The following is a 21,839-nucleotide window of genomic DNA, read 5'->3' as shown; positions in this document are numbered from 1 at the left end:
TTCCTGTGAACTGCCTCCAATGCCACTACATCTTCACTCAAATAAGGGGACCAGAACTGTGCACAATACTCAAGGCGCAGTCTCACCAAACATTGTATAGTTGGAACAATATTTCCTTATCTTTATATTCTATTACCGTAGCTATAAAAGCCAACATTCCATTTGCTTTATTTATTATCTGCTGTATCTGCATGCTGGTCTTCTGTGACTCATGAACAAGTACTTAGATCCCTCTGCACCATCTGCCATGTTTTGGCACACTCTCCTAACCTATCTATATCCGTTTGTAAGGTTCTTATTTCCTCATTGCAATTACTGTCCCGCCTATTTTTGTGTTGTCCGTAAATTTGGCTCTAGAGCCTTCTATCCCTGTATCAAAGTCGTTAATATAGATTGTAAATAGCTGGGGTCCAAGGACCAAACCCTGTGGCACACCACTTGCTACATCTTATCATCCCAAAAAACACCCACTTTGTCTTCTGTCAGTCAGGTAGGTAAAAACAATGACTGCAGATGCTGTAAACCAGATTCTGGATTAATGGTGCTGGAAGAGCACAGCAGTTCAGGCAGCATCCGAGGACCAGTAAAATTGATGTTTCGGGCAAAAGCCCTTCATCAGGAATACAAGCAGAGAGCCTGAGGGTGGAGAGATAAGTGAGAGGAGGGTGGGGTAGGGAGAAAGTAGCATAGAATACAATAGGTGAGTGGGGGAGGGGATGAAGGTGATAGGTCGGGGGTGGGGGGAGGGTGGAGTGGATAGGTGGAAAAGAAATAGGCAGGTAGGACAAGTTAGGACAAGTCATGGGGACAGTGCTGAGCTGGAAGTTTGGAACTGGGGTAAGGTGGGGGAAGGGGAAATGAGGAAACTGTTGAAGTCCACATTGCTGCCCTGGGGTTGAAGTGTTCCGAGGCGGAAGATGAGGCGTTCTTCCTCCAGGCGTCTGGTGGTGAGGGAGCAGCAGTGAAGGAGGCCCAGGATCTCTATGTCCTCGGCAGAGTGGGAGGGGGAGTTGAAATGTTGGACCACAGGGCGGTGTGGTTGATTGGTGCGGGTGTCCCAGAAATGTTCCCGAAAGCGCTCTGCTAGGAAGCGTCCAGTCTCTCCCATGTAGAGGAGACTGCATTGGGAGCAACAGATACAATAAATGATATTGGTGGATGTGCAGGTAAACCTTTGATGGATGTGGAAGGCTCCTTTCGGGCCTTGGATGGAGGTGAGGGAGGAGGTGTGGGCGCAGGTTTTGCAATTCCTGCGGTGGCAGGGGAAGGTGCCAGGATGGGAGGGTGGGTTGAAGGGGGGGCGTGGACCTGACCAGGTAGTCACGGAGGGAACGGTCTTTGACGAAGGCGGAAAGGGGTGGGGAGGGAAATGTATCCCTGGTGGTGGGGTCTGTTTGAAGGTGGAGGAAATGTCGGCAGATGATTTGGTTTATGCAAAGGTTGATGGGGTGGAAGGTGAGCACCAGGGGCGTTCTGTCCTTGCTACGGTTGGAGGGGTGGGTTCTGAGGGAGGAGGTGCGGGATGTGGACGAGATGCATTGGAGGGCATCTTTAACCACATAGGAAGGGAAATTACAGTCTCTAAAGAAGGAGGCCATCTGGTGTGTACTGTAGTGGAACTGGTCCTCCTGGGAGCAGATACGGCGGAGGTGGAGGAATTGGGAATACGGGATGGCATGTTTGTCAGCCAGTCGTTTTTCCAGGCTATAAATTATCCCTAATCCCATATAATCCAACTTTGTGAATTACCCTTTTGTGTGGCACCTTATCAAATGCCTTCCATGAGTGCAGATAAATTATATCCACAGCATCCCCATTATCCACTTTGCTTGTTACTTATTCAAAGAACTCTATCAAATTAGTGAAATGTGATTTGCCTTTCATAAAATCATGCTGACTCTGATGGATAGTGTTTTGACTTTCGAAATGTCCTGCTATTGCTTCCTTCAGTAATTGATTCTAACACTTCCCAACAACATGCCAAACTAACTGGTCTGTAATATCCCACATTTGGCCTCCTTCCCTTTTTGAATAAGGGCATTATATTAACCATTTTCCATTCCACTAGAATCTTTCCCGTGTCTATTGAATATTGTAACTATTTAATTGGCTATTTCCACTGTCACTTCCTTTTAATTCCCTGGGATGTAGGCCATCAGGCCCAGGGGACTTGTCTGTCCTCAGTTCTAATCATTTACTTAGTGCCTTTTCCCTATCGATATTGATTGTTCTAAGTTCTATTTTATTTGGATTAGATTCCCTACAGTGTGGAAACAGGCCCTTCAGCCCAATAAGTCCACACCAACCCTACGAAACGTCACCCACCCAGTCCCATTTCCCTCTGACCAATGCACCTAACACTATGGCCAATTTAGCATGGCCAATTCACCTAACCTGCACATCTTTGTGACTGTGTGAGGAAACCAGAGCACTCGGAGGAAACCCACGAGACACGGGGAGAATGTGCAAACTCCACACAGTCGCCCAAGGCTGGAATCGAACCTGGGACTCTGGTGCTGTGAGGCAACAGTGCTAACCACTGAGCCACCGTGCCACCCAATTATGCCTATGTAATTTATTGCCTCTGACTTACCCATTCCAACAGGAATGTTATTATTGTCTTCTATCATGAAAACTGAGCCACGTATTGATTCAACATCTCTGCCATCTCAGTATTCCTTACTCCTTGGTTTCAGCTTTCAAGGGACCAACAACCACATTTGCGATGGTCTTTCCTTTTATGTATCTATAGAAGCTTCTGCTATCCTTTTTGGTATTTTGTGCTAGTTTTCTTTCATAATTTACCTTAGCTCTTTTTTATTAATTTTTTAGTATCTCTTTGTTTATGTTTGCATGTTTCCCAATCTTCCATCCTGCCACTGGCCTTTGCAATTTGGCATACCTTAGTCTTTGACTTAATATTGTCCTTGACCATCTTGTTTAGCCATGGATGCTTTTTACCCCCCTTACCATCTTTCTTTCTCAATGGATACATTTTAATTGTGAGGAATTGAGTAGCTCCTTAAACATCTGCCACTGCTCATCCACTGTCTTACCATTTAGCCTTCCTGCCCAATCAACTCTGGACAAATCTGCTTTCATGCCTATGTAATTTCTTTTGTTTAATTCCAGAACACTACTGTGGGACTTCATTTTCTCACACCCAAATTGAATTTTGAATTCTGTCACACTATAGTCACTACTCCCATCCTTAACTATGATGCCATCAATTAATCTCTTCTCATTACACAGTACCAAATCCAGAGTAGCCTGTTCTCTGAATTGGTTCCATCACATACTGCTCCAAGAAGCAATCTCTAATATATTCAATACTGCCTCCAGGCTACTATTGCCAATTTGATTCTTCCAATCTATGTGCATGTTAAAATTACCCATGATTATTGCCATAACCTTCTTGCAAAGCTCTAATATTTCCTGGTTTAGACTGTGCCAAACTGCAGAACCACTGTTTGGGAGGCTATAGATTACTCCTACCAAGTACTTCTTCTCTTTGCTATTTCTTAATTCTACCCAGACTGATTCGACATCTTGATTTCCTGTGCTTATGTCATTTCTCCCCCCTTATGAGGTAACTCTCCCCCTCCCTGATATATCACAATGCTTGAATCTCAGACTCCAACTCATCAACTCTGAGCCAGAGTTCTCCGAGCAACTAACATTTGCTACAGACATGGTCACTGGGAACCAAAATGGTGTCCACCAGCTCCCACATCATGCATAAACAGCACATCACCTGCCCCAGCATCCTTATTTAATTAGTTTTGAATGTTTTTATATTTCGGCATTTAATCTTAATCTAAATGCACCCGGAGGAAAGCCACACTGACATGGGGAGAATGTGCAAACTCCATATAGAGGATGGTAATTTCACAAGGTTCAATTTAGCACAGAATCACATTTAACACACATTCAAATTTAGCAGACTCCCGAATGGCCAGTCAAATCACAGCCCTCCTGTGACATCATTTTTCAGTTTCCCACTCAGGATCAGAAACTCTTACCTTCCCAGTTTGCTTTCCTCTCACTCTCACTCAGCTCCACTGCTAAAGTGAAGGCTGTAAATTCCTGACGTAAGTTTTATATTAATTACCTTCCCAGGCTACTCATCACTTGCTCCCGCTCAGCTCCATTGCTGAAGTTCGAAAGCAGCATGGTGGCTTAACATTTATCACAGTGTCACAGCGCCAGGAACCGTTGTTTGATACCATCCTCTGTGTGGAGTTTGCACATTCTCCCCATGTCAGTGTGGCTTTCCTCCGGGTGCTCAGTTTCCTACCACACAGTTACAGGGATAGGGTAATGGGGGTTGGTTTGGGTCGAATGCTCTTCAGAATGTCAACGTAGATTTGATGGGCTGAATCCCTTGTTTCCACATTGTAGGGATTCTATGTCATTTCTCATTACATTATGTCATCTCTCCTTCTTCAGTAAGGCCACACCACCTTCTTTTCCTTTCACGTGGTACGTGGAAAATTCCATCTTTCGCAGTTACACCAGCACCATTCCCCACCTTTCCCTCCACTACATCAGTGACTGTATCGGTGCTACCCTGTGCTCCCACAAGGAGGTTGAACAGTTCATGAACTTCACTAACACGTTCCACCCCAACCTTAAGTTCACCTGAACCATCTCAGACATTTCCCTTCACAATCTGGAGTTGTCCATCGCCATTAACGGTGACCAACTCAACACGGGCATCTACTACAAACCCACTGACTCGCACAGCTATCTGGACTACATCTCCTCCCACCCCTTCTGCTGTAAAAATGCTATCCCTTATCTCCAATTCCTCAGTCTCCACCACATCTGCTCCCAGGAGGACCAATTCCACTATAGAACATACCTCCTTCTTCAAATACCGCAATTTCCCCTCCCACGTGGTCGATAATGCCCTCCAGCGCAATTCCTCCACTTCCTGCACATCTGCCCTCGAACCCCACCCCTCCAATTGCAATAAGGACAGAACCCTCCGGTCCTCACCTTCCACCCTACCAACCTCCAGATACATCACATCATCCTCCTCCATTTGCACCACCTACAAACAGACCCCACCACGAGGGATATATTTCTCTCCCCACCCTATCAGCATTTCAGAGAGATCATTCCCTCCACAACTCTTTTGTCAGATCCATGCCCTCCACCAACCCACCCGCCCCTCCTGGTACCTTCTCCCGCCACCACAAGAATTGCAAAATCTGTGCCCACATTTCTCCCCTTACCTCCATCCAGGGCTCCAAAGGAGCCTTCCACATCTATCGGAAATTTACATGCATTTCCACCCACATATTTTACTGTGTCAGTTGCTCCCCATGTGGTCTCCTGTACAATGGGGAGACAGGACGCCTACTGGCAAAATGCTTCAGAGAACACCTCCAGGACACATGCATAAAACAACCCCACTGCCCCGTGGCCGAACATTTTAACTCCCTCTCCCACTCCTCCAAGGACATGCGGGTCCTGGACCTCCTCCATCACTGTTGGGGAAAATAAATCTTGTGCCAAATCATTTAAAACAAAATAATCAAGAGAGGAGACCTTGAGCAATTAACTAGCTTTATCATGGCCTTAGGGAATACATCTTCATTCAGAACAAAGTCTGACGTATTCCAATGAAATACAGAGCGTTACAGGTTATATCATAAAATACAAGCCCACTGCCCATTAATTACGCAACCTAAGGACAGTTGTAAGGTTCACATACATTGTCCAGACCTACATTTCTTAATGTCTACAGAACTGAATGTTATCTTATACTACAAGTTCAGCTAGGCTAAAACAATCGATAAGCGACAGAGAGAAACATTACATCATTTTATGAGCAGAACTATCTAATGACCCGAGGAGCAGAGACAGCCTGCAGCTGCAAGGTCAGGCTATCAAAACAGGATTCCTCAGCCAGGGCTCTGACAGCATTATGCTAGCAGGCTAAAATCTTACTGCAAAAATTGCTTTGTGACAAGATGGCTTCCACACAGTTTTGTGTCAATTTTGGTCAAATTCTCCCACAAACACCAAACCTCTCCACCTGACGCCTGGAGGAAGAACGCCTCATCTTCCGCCTTGGGACCCTTCAACCACACTGGATTAATGTGGATCTCACCAGTTTCCCCTTCTCCCATCTTATCCCAGATCCAACCTTCCAACTCGGCACCACCTTTTTGACCAGTACTACCTGTCCATCTTCCTTCCCACCTATCTGGTCCACCCTATCACCTTCACCTACCTATGGCATTTTCAGCTCCCTTCCCCCAGCCCCACTCACATCCCATTTATCTCTCTGGCCCTTGAGCCCCCCACATTCTTGATGAAGAGCTTATGCTCGAAACATCGATTCTCCTGCTCCTCAGATGCTGCCTCACCGGCTGTGCTTTTCCAGCACTACACTCACGACTCAGATCTCCAGCATCTGCAGTCCTCACTTTCTCCTTTTCCTTTCAGTCTGTCTTGCAGACTTGCTGAGTACTCCAAATATTCAATTCCCAGACCTGGTCTCCTTGTAAACATGTCTCCTGTATTTTTTTTAATTTGAGGTTAATGATGAGAGAGTGGTTGATAACTCAAGTAAACTTTGCTATGTATAAAAGCTCTCTGTTTAAGTTTAAGACTCACTGAATAGATAAGAATTGTATTGAATTGATTTTATGAGTTTGTTTTAACAAGCAAATAATAGCAAATAAACTAAAATTTAGTTTGAGGTGTTTGTTGGGCTATTTATATAATCATAGAAATAAAACATCTTAGAAACCATGCCAATTCAGTCTATACCTTTCTTCTTCATTCATGTGATGTGTTCATTGCTAGCCAGGTTAGAATTTATTGCCAATCCCTAAATGCACTTGAGGTCGCAGTGAGCCACCTTTTTGAACCGCTGCTATCCATGCGTATTAGGTACACCCACAGTTAGGAATTTTGCTGTACTGACAATGACGCATACATTGATGTCACCGGTGGTGTGATTCCAAGTTAGAATGGTGTGTGACTTGGAGGAAAATTTACAGATGATAGAATTCCCATCCATCTGTTGCACATGCCCTTCTTGGTGTCAGAGGCTGCAAGTTTGAAGGAGCCATGGTAAGTTACTGCAGTATATCTTGTGTATAATGCTGACTGCTGCCAGGGTGAGTCATAGGTGGTGGATACAGTGCCAATCAAAGAGGCAACTTTGTGTGGGACTGTGTTTAGCGTTTTGAGTATTGTTGGAGCTGTATATATCTGGGAAAGTGGAGAACATTCTATCATCCGTCTGATTTGTGCCTTGTAGATGGTGGAGTTAGGAAATCATAGTGTCATAGAGCTGTACAGCATGTAAACAGACCCTAATGTCCAAATCATCTATGCTGACCAGATATCTGAAATTAATCTAGTCCCATTTGTCTGCATTTGGCCCATATCCTCTGAATCCTTCCTATTCATATACCTATCCAGATGCCTGTTAAAGGTTGTAATTGTACCAGCCTCCACCATTTCCTCTAACAGCTCATTCCATACATGCATAACCCTCTGTGTGAAGAAGTTACCTCTTCAGTTCCTTTTAAATGCTTCCCCTCTTACCTTAAACCTATGCCCTAATATATTGGAATCCCTCATCACAAGGAAAGACCTTGGCTATTCACCCTATCCATGCCCCCCATGGTTTTATAAACTTCTATAAGATCATCCCTCAGCCTCTGAGCGTGCCAGTAAAAATAGCCCTAGCTTATTCAGCCTCTCCCTATAGCTGAAAGCCTTCAACCCTGGCAACATTCTTGTCAATCTTTTCTGAACCATTTCAAGTTTCACAAAAACCTTCCGATGGCAAGGAGACCAGAATTGCTTCAGAAGTGGCCTAATCAATGTCCTGGATAGTCATAACATGTTCTCCCAACCCCTATATTCAATGCACTGACCAATAAAGGCATGCATACCAAACGTCTTCTTTCAAGGAGTTATGAACCTGCACTCCAAGGTCTCTTTGTTCAGCAACACTCCCTAGGACCTTACCATTAAGTGTATAAGTACTGCTAAGGTTTGCTTTCCCAAAACGCAGCACCTCGCATTTATCTGAATTAAACTCCATTTGCCACGCTTCAGCACATTGGCCCACCTGATCAAGATCCCAATATAATCCAAGGTAACCTTCTTCGGTGTCCACTACACATCCAATTTTGGTGTCATCTGCAACTTACTAACCATATGTTCTATGCTCACATCTAAATCGTATAAATGATGAAAAGCAGTGGATCCAGCACCGATTCTTGTGGGATACCACTAGGTACAGGCCTCTAGTCTGAAAAGCAACCCTCCACCACCACCCACTTTTGAGCCAGTTCTGTATCCAAATGACTAGTTCTCCTGGTATTCCATGTGATCTATCCTTGCCAACCAGTCTTCTATGAGGTATCTTGTTGAACCCCTTACTGAAGTCCATATAGGTTGTGTCCACCACTCTGCCCTCATCAATCCTCTTCATTACTTCTTCAAAAAAATTCAAATCATGTGTGTTATCTGAAGAATTTCTTTAGAGTTTCCAAACATTCTTGTATCCACATGGACAAATTAAAAAAGGAAGTAAATTAGTCATTGGTGTTACTAATCATTGTGTAGACTGGAAAAATAAAATTGGCAAAGCTAGTCATAAAGGAGAATTTGTAGTATGCTCAGGACACTTTCTTGAAACAATATACTGTGGATGCAACCAAGGATCTATGACTCTATATTATTATTTGAATCTGACAAAATGTAGTGAGACAAGACTAAAGAAATTGAGGGTTTGGTTAAGAAAAAGAAGGAAGCATATGTCAGGTATAGATAGGATAGATTGAGTGAATCCTTAGAAGAGTATAAAGGAAGTAGGAGTATACTTAAGAGGGAAATCAGGAGGGCAAAACGGGGACATGAGATAGCTTTGGCAAATAGAATTAAGGAGAATCCAAAGGGTTTTTACAAATATATTAAGGACAAAAGAGAGAATAGGGCCCCTCAAAGATCAGCATGGCGGCCTTTGTGTGGAGCCACAGAAAATGGGAGAGATACTAAATGAATGTTTTGCATCAGTATTTACTGTGGAAAAGGTGGATAAGTCCCCAGGACCTGACCAGCTGTACCCAAGAACTCTGTGGGAAGCTAGAGAAGTGATTGCTGGGCCTCTTGCTGAGATATTTGTATCATCGATAGTCACAGGTGAGGTGCCGGAAGACTGGAGGTTGGCAAACGTGGTGCCACTGTTTAAGAAGGGCGGTAAAGATGAGCCAGGGAACTATAGACCAGTGAGCCTGACCTGAGTGGTGGGCAAGTTGTTGGAGGGAATCCTGAGGGACAAGATGTACATGTATTTGGAAAGGCAAGCACTGATTCGGGATAGTCAACATGGCTTTGTGCATGGGAAATCATGTCTCACAAACTTGATTGAGTTATTTGAAGAAGTAACAAAGAAGATTGATGAGGGCAGAGCAGCAGATGTGATCTATATGGACTTCAGTAAGGCGTTCGACAAGGTTCCCCATGGGAGACTGATTAGCAAGGTTAGATCTCATGGAATACAGGGAGAACTAGCCATTTGGATGCAGGACTGGCTCAAAGACCTTTTCCAGGTGGTGGTGGTGGAAGGTTGTTTTTCAGACTGGAGGCCTGTGACCAGGGGAGTGCCACAAGGATCGGTGCTGGGTCCTCTACTTTTTTTGTCATTTACACAAATGATTTGGATGCGAGCATAAGAGGTACAGTTAGTAAGTTTGCAGATGACACCAAAATTGGAGGTGTAGGGGACAGCAAAGAGAGTTACCTCAGATTACAATAGGATCTGGACCAGATGGGCCAATGGGCTGAGAAATGGCAGATGGAGTTTAATTCAGATCAATGCGAGGTGTGGCATTTTGGGAAAGCAAATCTTAGCAGGACTTATACACTTAATAGTAAGGTCCTAGGGAGTGTTGCTGAACAAAGAGACCTTGTAGTGCAGGTTCATAGCTCCTTGAAAGTGGAGTTGCAGGTAGATAGGATAGTGAAGAAGGCATTTGGTATGCTTTCCTTTATTGGTCAGAGTATTGACTACAGGAGTTGGGAGGTCATGTTGCGGCTGTACTGGACATTGGTTAGGCCACTGTTGGAATATTGTGTGCAATTCTGGTCTCCTTCCTATCGGAAAGATATTGTGGAACTTGAAAGGGTTCAGAAAAGATTTACAAGGATGTTGCCAGGGTTGGAGGTTTTGAGCTATAGGGAGAGGCTGAACAGAATGGGACTGTTTTCCCTGGAGCGTCTGAGGCAGAGGGGTGACCTGATAGAGGTTTACAAAATTATGAGAGGCATGGATAGGATAAATAAACAAAGTCTTTTCCCTGGGACCAGGGAGTCCAGAACTAGAGAGCATAGATTTAGGGTGAGAGGGGAAAGATATAAAAGAGACCTAAGGAGCAACATTCTCACGCAGAGGGTGGTACGTGTATGGAATGAGCTGCCAGAGGATGTGGGGGAGGCTGGTACAATTGCAACATTTAAGAGGCATTGGATGGGTATATGAATAAGAAGGGTTTGGAGGGATATGGGCCAGGTGCTGGCAGGTGGGACTAGATTGGGTTTGGATATCTGGTCGGCATGGACAGGTTGGACTGAAGGGTCTGTTTCCATGCTGTACATCTCTATGACTCTAAGTTCAAGAAATGATCTGAATAAAAGTTTCCCCTAAGGAACAGCAACCATAAAATGGTAGAGTTTAGTATTGTAGTTTGAAAGTGAGAAAGCTGGTTTGGAAACAACTAAGCTAAATTTAATTACGAGTTGTTAAGTAGAGATGAGGGCAGAGGTAGCTGGAGTGAACTGGGAAGATAGATTAGAAAAACTGAGCAAGTCTGGCAGCTGTGGAGAGGAAGTAGAATTAACGTTTCAGGTCCCATGAACCTTCTTCTGACCCCTTATGAGGAAGGGCCACTGGAGCTGAAACATAACTCTGGGCTTTCTCTCCACAGATGCTGCCAGACTTGCAGAGTTTTTCCAGCAATTTTTGTTTTTGTTTCTGACTTCCACAACCACATTTCTTTTGGTTTTTAGTTTGGGAGAGAAAAGTTTAACAGAAAACACTGTTGTACTTGCCTCAACAACTTTCGTTGGCAGCTCATTCCATATGCATACTACCCTCTGGGTATAAAATGTTCCCCCCTCAGGTTCCCTTTTATTCTATCCCCTCTAACCTTGAACTGATGCCCTCGAGTCCTCGATTCCCCAACCCTGGGCGGGGGGGGGGGGGGGGGGAATAACTGAGTACGTTCACCCTATCCATGCCTGTCATAATCTTATACATGTCTATAATCCTCCCCCCACCCCCCTCAGTCTCCTGCATTTTAAAGAAAAATGTCCTACCTTGTCCAACCGTTCCCTATAATTCAGACCCTTGAGTCCTGGCAACATCCTTGTAAATTTCTTCTGCACTCTTTCCAGTTTAATAACATCCTTCCTATAGCAAGGTGACTAAAACTGAATACAATACTCCAGTGTGCCCTCACCAACTTCCTGTACAACTGTTACATAGCTTTACAACTTCTGTACTCAGTGCCCTGACTGATGAAGGCCAGTATGCCAAAAGAAGAAAGTGAGGACTGAAGATGCTGGAGATCAGAGTAAGCCTTCTTCACTGTCCTGTCTACTTATGACTCCACTTTCAGAACCATGCACCCGAATGTCAAGGTTCCTCTGTTCCAAGGAGCACCAAATATTATAATGACCCAAGTCATTATTTAATAGATGTAATATATTTGGATTTGCCAAAGTATCACACATTAGACAACTTAATAATGTAAGAGCTGGTATGTTCGAGGTTGTATATTTAGAAGATTGGATAAATAATAGAAGACAGGGAGTTGGGATAAAGGGGACATTTTCAGGATGATAAACCAGTGAAGTACAACAAGATTCAGTACATTTATTTACAGAAATTAGTGACTTGGATAATGGAAGTGAATGTACTATTGCCATGTTTATGAGTGGGAAGGCAAATAGTGGGTATGACACAAGGCGTATACAGAGGGATACAAACATTTTAAGAGGGTGAGTGGGAACATGGCAGGTGAAATATGAATGTGAGGTTATGTATTTTGGGAGGAAGAAGAGAACAGCTGAATATTATTTAAATGAGGAAAGACTGCAGAAAGCTGCATCACAGAGAGATACAGGATCCTCTTACATGAATCACACCAGGAATAGTTTTGATCCTCTTATCTAAAAAAAATACACTGGCATTAGAGGCAGTTCGTGGAAGCTTCACTGCATTGATTCTGGAGGGATTTTCTTATGAGGAGAGATTGAGTAGGTTGGGCTTGTATTTGTTAAAGTTGAAGAGAATTAAAGAAGACTTTTTGACACATAAGATTCTTATGGGGCTTGACATTGTAAATTTGGAGTGGTTGATTCCCTTGTGTGCAAGTCCAAGATGAGAGAGCATAATCTTCATAGAATCCCTACAATGTGGAAACAGGCTATTTTGCCCCAACAAGTCCACACCAACCCTCTGAAGAGTAACCCACCCAGACCCATTGCCCTAACTTATTACTCTACATTTCCCTTAACATTATGGGCAATTCACCTAACTTGCACATCTTTGGATTGTGGGAGGAAATTGGAGCACTTAGAGGAAACCACGGAGATTTGAGGAGAATGTGCAAATTCCACACAGACAGTTGCCCAAGGTGGGAATCGATCCCTGGTTTCTGGCACTGTGAGGTGTCAGTGCTGACTACCGAGCCAGTGTGCCACCCATATGTATCTGGACCAATTGAGTAGGCAACGCAGATATCATTTAGGGTTAGTGGAATATGGGGTCGAAGTGGGTGACAATAAAGGAGGGAGGATGTTGCTGGCAGTAGTCAGAGTTATAGATTATGATCCTTGGTGAGAGGTGGATTCAGGAGCAGAAATCGTGTAAGTGTGAAGCACTGGGGAGAAGATGATACGTACTTGCACTGGCACAGTGGAGAGGGAAATAACTCTTCTTCCTATGGTCCTGGGAATTCCTCCAGATTGCTAAAACTGCTCTGATCCAAGTGGCAATCTCAGACCAGGCTATCATGGTCTCATGTTGTGTCTTCCACTCCGAGGAGATAGGAGAGGTGTTAAATGAATATTTTTCATCAGTATTCACGCTGAAACATGACAATGTTGTCGTGGAGAATACTGAAATACAGGCTATCAGACGAGACAGGATTGAAGTTCATAAGAAGGAAGTGTTAGCAATTCTGGAAAGTGTGAAAATAGACAATGGGATTTATCCTAGGATTCACTGGAAAGGCAGGGAGGAGGTTGCAGAACCTTTGGCTTTGATCTTTACCTCATCATCATCTACAGTAATAGCGCCAGAAGACTGGAGGATAGCAAATGTTGTCCCCTTCTTCAAGAAGGGGAGTAGGGACAACCCTGATAATTATAGACCAGTGAGCCTTACTTCAGTTGTGGACGAAGTGTTGGATAAGGTTATAAGAGATAGGATTTATCATCATCTAGAGAGGAATAAGTTGATTAGGGATAGTGAGCACGGTTTTGTGAAGGGTAGGTCATGCCACACAAACCTTATTGAGTTCTTTGCAAAGGTGATCAATCAGCTGGATGAGGGTAAAGCAGTTGATGTGGTGTTTATGGATTTCAGTAAAGCTTTTGATAAGGTCCTGCAATAGCTGAAATTGCAGAAAATACGGAGGCATGGATTTGAGGGTGCTTTAGCAGTTTGGATCAGAAATTGGCAGGTGAAAGAAGATAGAGTGGTGATTGATGGGAAATGTTCATCCTGGAGTTCAGTTACTAGTGGTGGACCACAAGGATCTATTTTGGGGTCACTACTGTTTGACTTTTCTTTAAATGACCTGCATGGGGATGTAATCGAAGAGTGTGGTGCTGGAAAAGCACAGCTGGTCAGGCATCATCCGAGGAGCAGGAAAGTCAACGATTTGGGCACAAGCTCTTCATCAGGAATCCTTACTGTTGATGGGCTTATGCCCAAAACGTCGACTCTCCTGCTCATCAGATGCTGCCTGACTGGCTGTGCTTTTTCAGCACCATACTCTTTGATCTCCAGCATCTGCAATCCTCCATTTCTCCTGAATTAGGGTGTAGAAGGATGGGTTAATAAATTTGTGGATTACACTAAGGTCAGGGTAGTTGTGAACAATGCTGAAGGATGTTGCAAGTTACAGAGGGACGTAGATACATTGATAAACTGCACACGCTCAGTGACTTCCGCCCTCCCCCCCCCACTGCCGTATTTGCCCCCACCAACGCCACTCACCTGCATTCTGCTGACACGCCCCCCCCACAGATGACACTGTCACCATCCCCACCCCCCAGAACCCAGAGGGGAACACCACCCCTGCTCATAACTCCACCCCCATTCCCCCCACCACCACACCCACTCCAGTTACCGGCTCCGCCTCCACACCCACTCCAGTTACCAGCTCTGCCCCCACTCCCAGCTCCACACCCATACCAACTCCCAGCCCTGACGAGTTTTCACCATCCCTCCAGACCTCCCCCTCACTGAGGACGAATGATCAGTCCTCAGCAAAAGACTCACCTTCATCTCCCTCTGCCCATGCATCAATGAATTTAATACACGCCGTGACGTCGAACACTTCTTCCGCCAACTCCGCCTCCAAGCTTACTTTCACAATCAGGACTCCCGCCCACCTTCCAAGGACCCCTTCGCCCATCTCCAACACACTGCATCCACCTGGACACCCCATGCTGGCCTATTACCTGCCCTCAACCTCTTCATTTCCAACTGCCGCTAGGACATTAACCACCTCAACCTGTCTACCTCCCTCCCCCACACCAACCTCTCACCCTCACAATGCGCAGCCCTCCACTCCCTCTGCTCCAATCCCAACCTCACCATCAAGCCAGCAGATAAACGGGGCACAGTGGTAGGCTGGTGCACTGACCTCTACAACGCTGAAGCCAGACGCCAACTCGAGGACACCTCTTCCTACCGCCCCCTCGACCATGAGCCCAATTCTCCATCACCAAACCATCATCTCCCAGACCATACAGAACTTCATCACCTCTGGAGATCTCCCACCTACAACTTCTAACCTCATCGTCCGGGAACCCTGCACTGCCCGGTTCTACCTCTTTCCCAAGATCCACAAGCCTGACCCCCCCCCCCCCTCCCCCGGCCGACCAATTGTCTCAGCATGCTCCTGCCCCACTGAACTCATCTCCACCGACCTCAACACTGTCCTAACCCCCCTAGTCCAGGAACTCCCCACATACGTTCGAGACACCACCCACGCCCTCCATCTCCTCCAAGACTTCCGTTTCCCCGGCCCCCAACGCCTCATCTTCACCATGGATATCCAGTCCCTTTACACCTCCATCCGCCATGACCAGGGCCTCCAAGCCCTCCGTTTCTTCTTCTCCTGACATCCCCAACAGTACCCTTCCACCGACACACTCATTCGTTTGGCCGAACTGGTCCTCACCCTTAACAATTTCTCCTTTGAATCCTCCCACTTCCTCCAGACCAAAGGGGTAGCCATGGGCACACGTATGGGCCCCAGCTATACCTGTCTCTTTGTTGGCTACATAGAACAGTCCATCTTCCGTAATTACACCGGCACCACTCCCCACGTCTTCCTCCGCTACATTGATGACTGCATTGGCGCCACCTTGTGCTCCCGCGAGGAGATTGAGCAATTCATCAACTTCACCAACACATTCCACCCTGACCTTAAATTTACCTGGACCATCTCTGACACCTCTCTCCCCTTCCTGGGCCTCTCCATCTCCATTAATGACGACTGACTTAACACTGACATTTTTTACAAACCCACCGACTCCCACAGCTACCTGGATTACATCTCTTCCCACTCTACCTCCTGCAAACATACCATCCCGTATTCCCAATTCATCTGCCTCCACCGTATCTGCTCCCAGGAGGACTAGTTCCACCACAGAACACACCAGCTGGCCTCCTTCTTTAGAGACCGCAATTTCCCTTCCCATGTGGTTAAAGATGCCCTCCAACGCGTCTCGTCCACATTCTGCACCTCCGCCCTCAGACCACACCCCTCCAACCGTAACAAGGACAGAACGCCCCTGGTACTCACCTTCCATTCTACCAACCTTCGCATAAACCAAATCATCCGCCGACATTTCCGCCACCTCCAAACAGACCCCACCACCAAGGATATATTTCCCTCTCCACCCTTTCCACCTTCCGCAAAGACTGTTCCCTCCGTGACTACCTAGTCAGGTCCATGCCCCCCTACACCCAGCCTCCCGTCCTGGCACCTTCCCCTGCCAACGCAGGAATTGCAAAACCTGCGCCCACACCTCCTCCCTCACCTCCATCCAAGGCCCGAAAGGAGCCTTCCACATCCATCACCAATATCATTTATTGTATCCGTTGCTCCCGATGCGGTCTCCTCTACATTGGGGAGACTGGACGCCTCCTAGCAGAGCGCTTTAGGGAACATCTCTTGGACACCCGCACCAATCAACCACACCACCCTGTGGCCCAACATTTCAACCCCCCCTCCCACTCTGCCGAGGACATGGAGGTCCTGGGCCTCCTTCACTGCCGCTCCCTCACCACCCGACGCCTGGAGGAAGAACGCCTCATCTTCCGCCTCGGAACACTTCAATCCCAGGGCATCAATGTGGACTTCAACAGTTTCCTCATTTCCCCTTCCCCCACCTCACCCCAGTTCCAAACTTCCAGCTCAGCACTGTCCCCATGACTTGTCCTACCTGCCTATCTTCTTTTTCACCTATCCACTCCACCCTCCTCCCTGATGTATCACCTTCATCCCCTCCCCCATTCACCTATTGTACTCTATGCTACTTTTCCCCACCCCCACCCTCCTCTCATTTATCTCTCCACCCTTCACTCTGCCTGTATTCCTGATGAAGGGCTTTTGCCCGAAACGTCAATTTTACTGTTCCTTGGATGCTGCCTGAACTGCTGTGCATTTCCAGCACCTCTAATCCAGAATCTGGTTTCCAGCATCTGCAGTCATTGTTTTTACCAAACTGCAGAGCTAGGCTGAGTAGTGGCAATTGGCGTTTAATGCAGAAAAGTGTGAGGTGATTCACTTTGGAAGGAGTAACAGGAATACAGAGTATTGGGCCAATGGTAAGATTCTTGGTAATGTGGAGGAGCAGAGAGATCTTGGTGTCCATGTACATAGATTCCTGAAAGTTGCCACCCAGGTTGATAGGATTGTTCAGAAGGCGTATGGTGTGTTAGCTTTTGTTGGTAGAGGGATTGAGTTTCGGAGCCATGAGATCATGGCTGTACAAAACTCTGGTGTGTGCCCACTTGGAGTATTGAGAACACGTCTGGTTGCCGCATTATAGGAAGAACGTGGAAGCATTGGAAAGGGTGCAGAGGGGATTTACCAGGATGTTGCCTGATATGGAGGCAAGGTCTTATGAGAAAAGGCTGAGGCACTTGATGCTTTTTTCATTAGAGAGAAGAAGGTTGAGAGGTGACTTAATAGAAACATACAAGATGATCAGAGGATTAGATAGGGTGGACAGTGAAAGCCTTTTTCAGTGATGGTGATGGCTAGCACGAGGGGCATAACTTTAAATTGAGGGGTGATAGATATAGGACAGATGCCAGAGGTAGTTTCTTCACTCAGAGCATTAGGGGCGTGGAACACCCTGCCTGCAACAGTCATAGACTTGCCAACTTTAAGGGCATTTTAATGGTCATTGGGTAAACATGTGGATGATAATGGAATAGTGTAGGTTAGGCGGGCTTCAGATTGATTTCACAGGGCCTGTACTATGCTGTAATGTTCTATGTTCTAAAACTTGATAGGCCTTGAGGCAAGAAAAGGGGCCGCTGAAATACTTGACAGAAATTGCGATTTTCCAGAAACTTTAAGATTCAGCCAAAAGTCTCTGACATTTGAAGGAAGTCACTATTGTCGAAGTTTATGAATGATAATGACATCTAAATGGAAAAGCAGCAAATTTAATAGGCAAGCTGACTAGAATGATAACTTTTCTACTCAGAAGTAATCTAATTTTTAATAAATAAATACTTAGTAATGCTGTCATATTATTGAGGAGTCTTGATGAGGATTTGGACATGCATAGTGAAATGGCAAATGGAATATAATATAGAAAAGGTTGAGGTTATCTGCTTTGGTAGGAGCTGCAGATGTGCAGCATATTTCTTAAATAGTAAATGTTTGGGAAGTGTAGATATACGAAGGGGCCTAGATGTCCTTGTCAGTAAGTCTAATATGTAGGTTGCAGATTGCTTTTAGGAAGACTAATGAAATATTGGATTTTTTTGCAAGAGGATTTGAGTACAGGAATAGTGAAGTGTTGTTTCAAATGCATAAGATCTTGGTTAGACCATACCTAGAATATTGTGTGCAGATTTGGTTCCCTTTTAGAAAACTATTATTGCCATAGAGAGATTGTAATGAAGGTGCCGCAGACTTGTTCTTGGGATGCTTGATCTGTCCTCTGAAGGGAGATTGGGAAAACTGGGCCTTCATTCTCTAAAGTTTCAAAGAATGAAAACATATCTCAATGAAACCTATAAAATATTTGAAGCGGTAGATGGAATAGGTGTTGTTAAAATGTTTCCACACAATTTAAAAATAAGGGGGATGCCACTTAGGTCCAAGATGAGGAGAAATGATGTTACTCAGAGTTTTGTGAACCTTTGGAGTTCTCTACCGGCACTGTGATAGTTCAATCTTTGAGTATGTTTAAGGTAGAGATGGATAATATATCTGATGACCAGTGGGATACAGAGTTAGGGTGAGTAAAAGGCATTGAAGTGTTCGATCAGCCATGATCTTATTGAATGGCAGGGCAGGTTCAAGAGGCTGAGCAACCTATTCCTGTTCCTTGATTCCTACATTGTATTTATAATATTCAGTTAGCAGCCTCGTAATTGTACTTGATGCTTTCAAAAACTTGAGCACAATACTTCCTCGCAACCACTGATGATTACAATGAAATGACACTGACAATTGCTCAAAATGATGAAGGAGCAACACTCCAAAAGCTCGTGCTTTCAAATTAACCTGTTGATTTATAAACTGTTGTGTGATTTTTAACTTTGTCTACCCCAGTCCAATAGCGACTCCTCCACATCATGGCTTTTAAATTTGTAATTGTACCCAGCCTCCACCACTTCCTCTGGCAGCTCATTCCATCCACATACCATCCTCTGTGTGAAAAAGTCCCTTTTAAATTTTTCCCCTCTCACCCTAAACCTATGCCCTCTAGTTCTGGACTCCCCCACCCCAGGGAAAAGACCTTGTCTATTTACCCTATCCATGCCCCTCATGATTTTATAAACCTCTGAGGGGTGTAAGGTCACCCCTCAGCCTCCGAAGCTCCAGAGGAAACAGCCCCAGCCTATTCACCCTCTTCTTATAGCTCAAATCTTCCAACCTTGAACATTTCTGTCACCTTGACTTTCTTCCATATGCTGTCATTCCAGGCCCTATACCTTCTCAAAACGTAGCAGATAACCTCAAATTCCTCATCTCTGCCATATCTAGCCTTCCAACCTGCTGCTTTCTTCAAGGGCCAGTTCACACATGTATAACACAGGACATAATGCACAGACGAACACAACTTCTTGAAAATCCATCCCTTTATGCAAGGTGGTAATTTTAAATCATAGAGGAGATCAGCCACAACAGTGTGTTTATTCCACACTGTGGTTGTCATGCCAAGCTTATGTCTTGGCAAATAATCAAGCCCAGGTGCTTAAATTTCATTCATAGTGTCATTGCATCTTAGTTGGTCCAGAAAGGAGCAATGCAGGTATATGGACTGCTTGCCATACATCTTTAACCCATTATTTTTAAGGACATTTTGCCATCAACTTTCTCTTTCCAGTAGCTCTTCCACACTTTCGTGATGACTGTCACAATATATACATACAGTATGTGCCAGGGTGGGTCTGACTTCAGTACCAACTCAAGGATGATCAACAGTCGCGGGCTGAAAACTGAGCTTTGGTGGATGCTAACTTTTAGCTCAGACTTTTGGTTTGACTTAGACATGCTACTCTGGTAATTGCCTATCTCTCTCTCTCTCTCTCTCTCTCTCTCAGGCATTCTCAGATCTTTCTCCTTGGTAAACAATCCAACATTTTTTTTAAAATCCATATCAACGAAGGACAGATATAAGTCCCTTTGTCCCTTATAATATCTAATGGCAGTGTGATCCTTCCAGGCATGAAGCCGAACTGCCTATTACTGGCGTCCATGACTGTTCTTAGGCAAGAGTCCATCATATGTTTCCACCCCTTGAAGATGTAATACATCAATTTCACCACATTCTTGAACATCTCCCTTCTGTTAAAAAAAACTAATACCAGGATAATTTCTTTTGGTTCATCTGGCAAACCTTTCCCTGACCTTGACTACAGATGACTCAGGGTTTCTGTTTCCATGTTGCCAAGGACCTTCCAGGCCTCCATTGAGATCCTATCCAGTCCTTGAGCCTTTCTATACTTCACTCAGCTCACAGCCACTCTAACGTATTTATTTTACAATGTCAGTTATAGCAGGACAATTCTTTTCTCTGTTGATCTGTTGTCCCAATTTTCTAAATCGGTACTCTTTGTTCAGCTGCTCATCAAATTAGGAGAGCCTTTTTTTTTATTGCTTCTGTACTTGTGAAATTATACTCTGCACTATCTTTGATCTGTCTTATATGGTTCAAATCTTCGTCAGCTCTTTTTCTTTTTCACGATCCTGGACACCTCATTGTGGCCACCTTTTGACTCAATTCTTTTGTACTTCTGTTGCCTCAGCCTTGAACCTTCATTGCAGGAGTTTTGGTCATCATCTTCTCCATTTCATATTTGGTTGATACATCTTGAAATAAGAAATTAACTTTTTTCAAAGCAATAAAATAATTATTTAATGTCAGTGGATTCTGATGTTTTTCAGATATTGACGAGTGTGTTCAGAATGGTCAAATCTGTAAATATGGACGTTGTGTGAATACAGAAGGCAGTTTCCAGTGTATTTGTAATGCTGGATTTCAGCTGACACCAGATGGTAAAAATTGCATGGGTACGTAAAACATTTGAACACAATAAAGTCATATCAATGAACATTTGCTTGTGAACTTTAAGTTTTTTTCTTCTGTTAATATTGTCTGCATTTTTAAAACTTGTCTTTATAAATTTATAAATTAAGACATTTTTGTTTAATTATCTATTAAACTGTTGTCCATTGGCAATGTTTAGATAAAAATAAATGCTGAGGTATAAAATGGGTTTTGATATTTATGCAATTTATTACTGTAAAATTCTATTTCAGACCAGGATGAATGTTCCCAGAAAAACATGTGTATGAATGGAATGTGCATCAATGAAGATGGCAGCTTCAAGTGCATCTGCAAACCTGGCTTTGAGTTAGCTTCTCATGGACGCGTATGCATTGGTAAATTTGTTATTAGAAATTAGCTGCATTTTAAAAAGTCAATGGACATATAATGGTTACAGCTGGGAAAGAGGCCATTCAGCCCTGTGCCAGTAAATATCCGTTTAGCTCATTGAGTCCACACTGTCTGCCTGCAACACAATCCAATTAGTCTGATTTCCATTCTGTATCCCTGAAACCTTCAAATGGATTCCCTTCAAATGCTCATACAATTTCTGTTTGAAATAATGTCATTTCTTCTTGCTATCTCATACAGAAGTTATCACTTGCTGCGTAAAAACAAATTATACCATCTGCATGATCGGGACATCTGCTCTTTAGAACTGTGCCATTATGTCTACATTGTTTTTCTCTATCTTCTGCTAAGATGCCTCACTTCACACTTCTCTATGTTAAATTCCGTCTGCCATGTGTCAGCCA

General features: G+C 44.5%; 1 protein-coding gene across 1 annotated transcript in view; it reads left to right on the top strand.

The window, feature by feature from the left end:
• The window catches only part of LOC122542423 (fibrillin-1-like), a 610,102-nt gene that overhangs the window by 227,482 nt on the left and 360,781 nt on the right, over positions 1–21,839 (top strand). The window contains exons 13-14 of the mRNA XM_087981979.1: positions 20,922–21,047; positions 21,297–21,419. Coding sequence (XP_087838105.1) covers positions 20,922–21,047; positions 21,297–21,419 — 249 coding nt within the window. The remainder of the gene's footprint in view (positions 1–20,921; positions 21,048–21,296; positions 21,420–21,839) is intronic.

This window comes from Chiloscyllium plagiosum, unplaced genomic scaffold, assembly GCF_037043375.1.
Source record: "Chiloscyllium plagiosum isolate Xiang-an unplaced genomic scaffold, Cpla_swu_hap1 HiC_scaffold_42, whole genome shotgun sequence".
Lineage (NCBI taxonomy): Eukaryota > Metazoa > Chordata > Chondrichthyes > Orectolobiformes > Hemiscylliidae > Chiloscyllium > Chiloscyllium plagiosum.
This window is presented reverse-complemented; position numbering and strand designations above follow the sequence as displayed.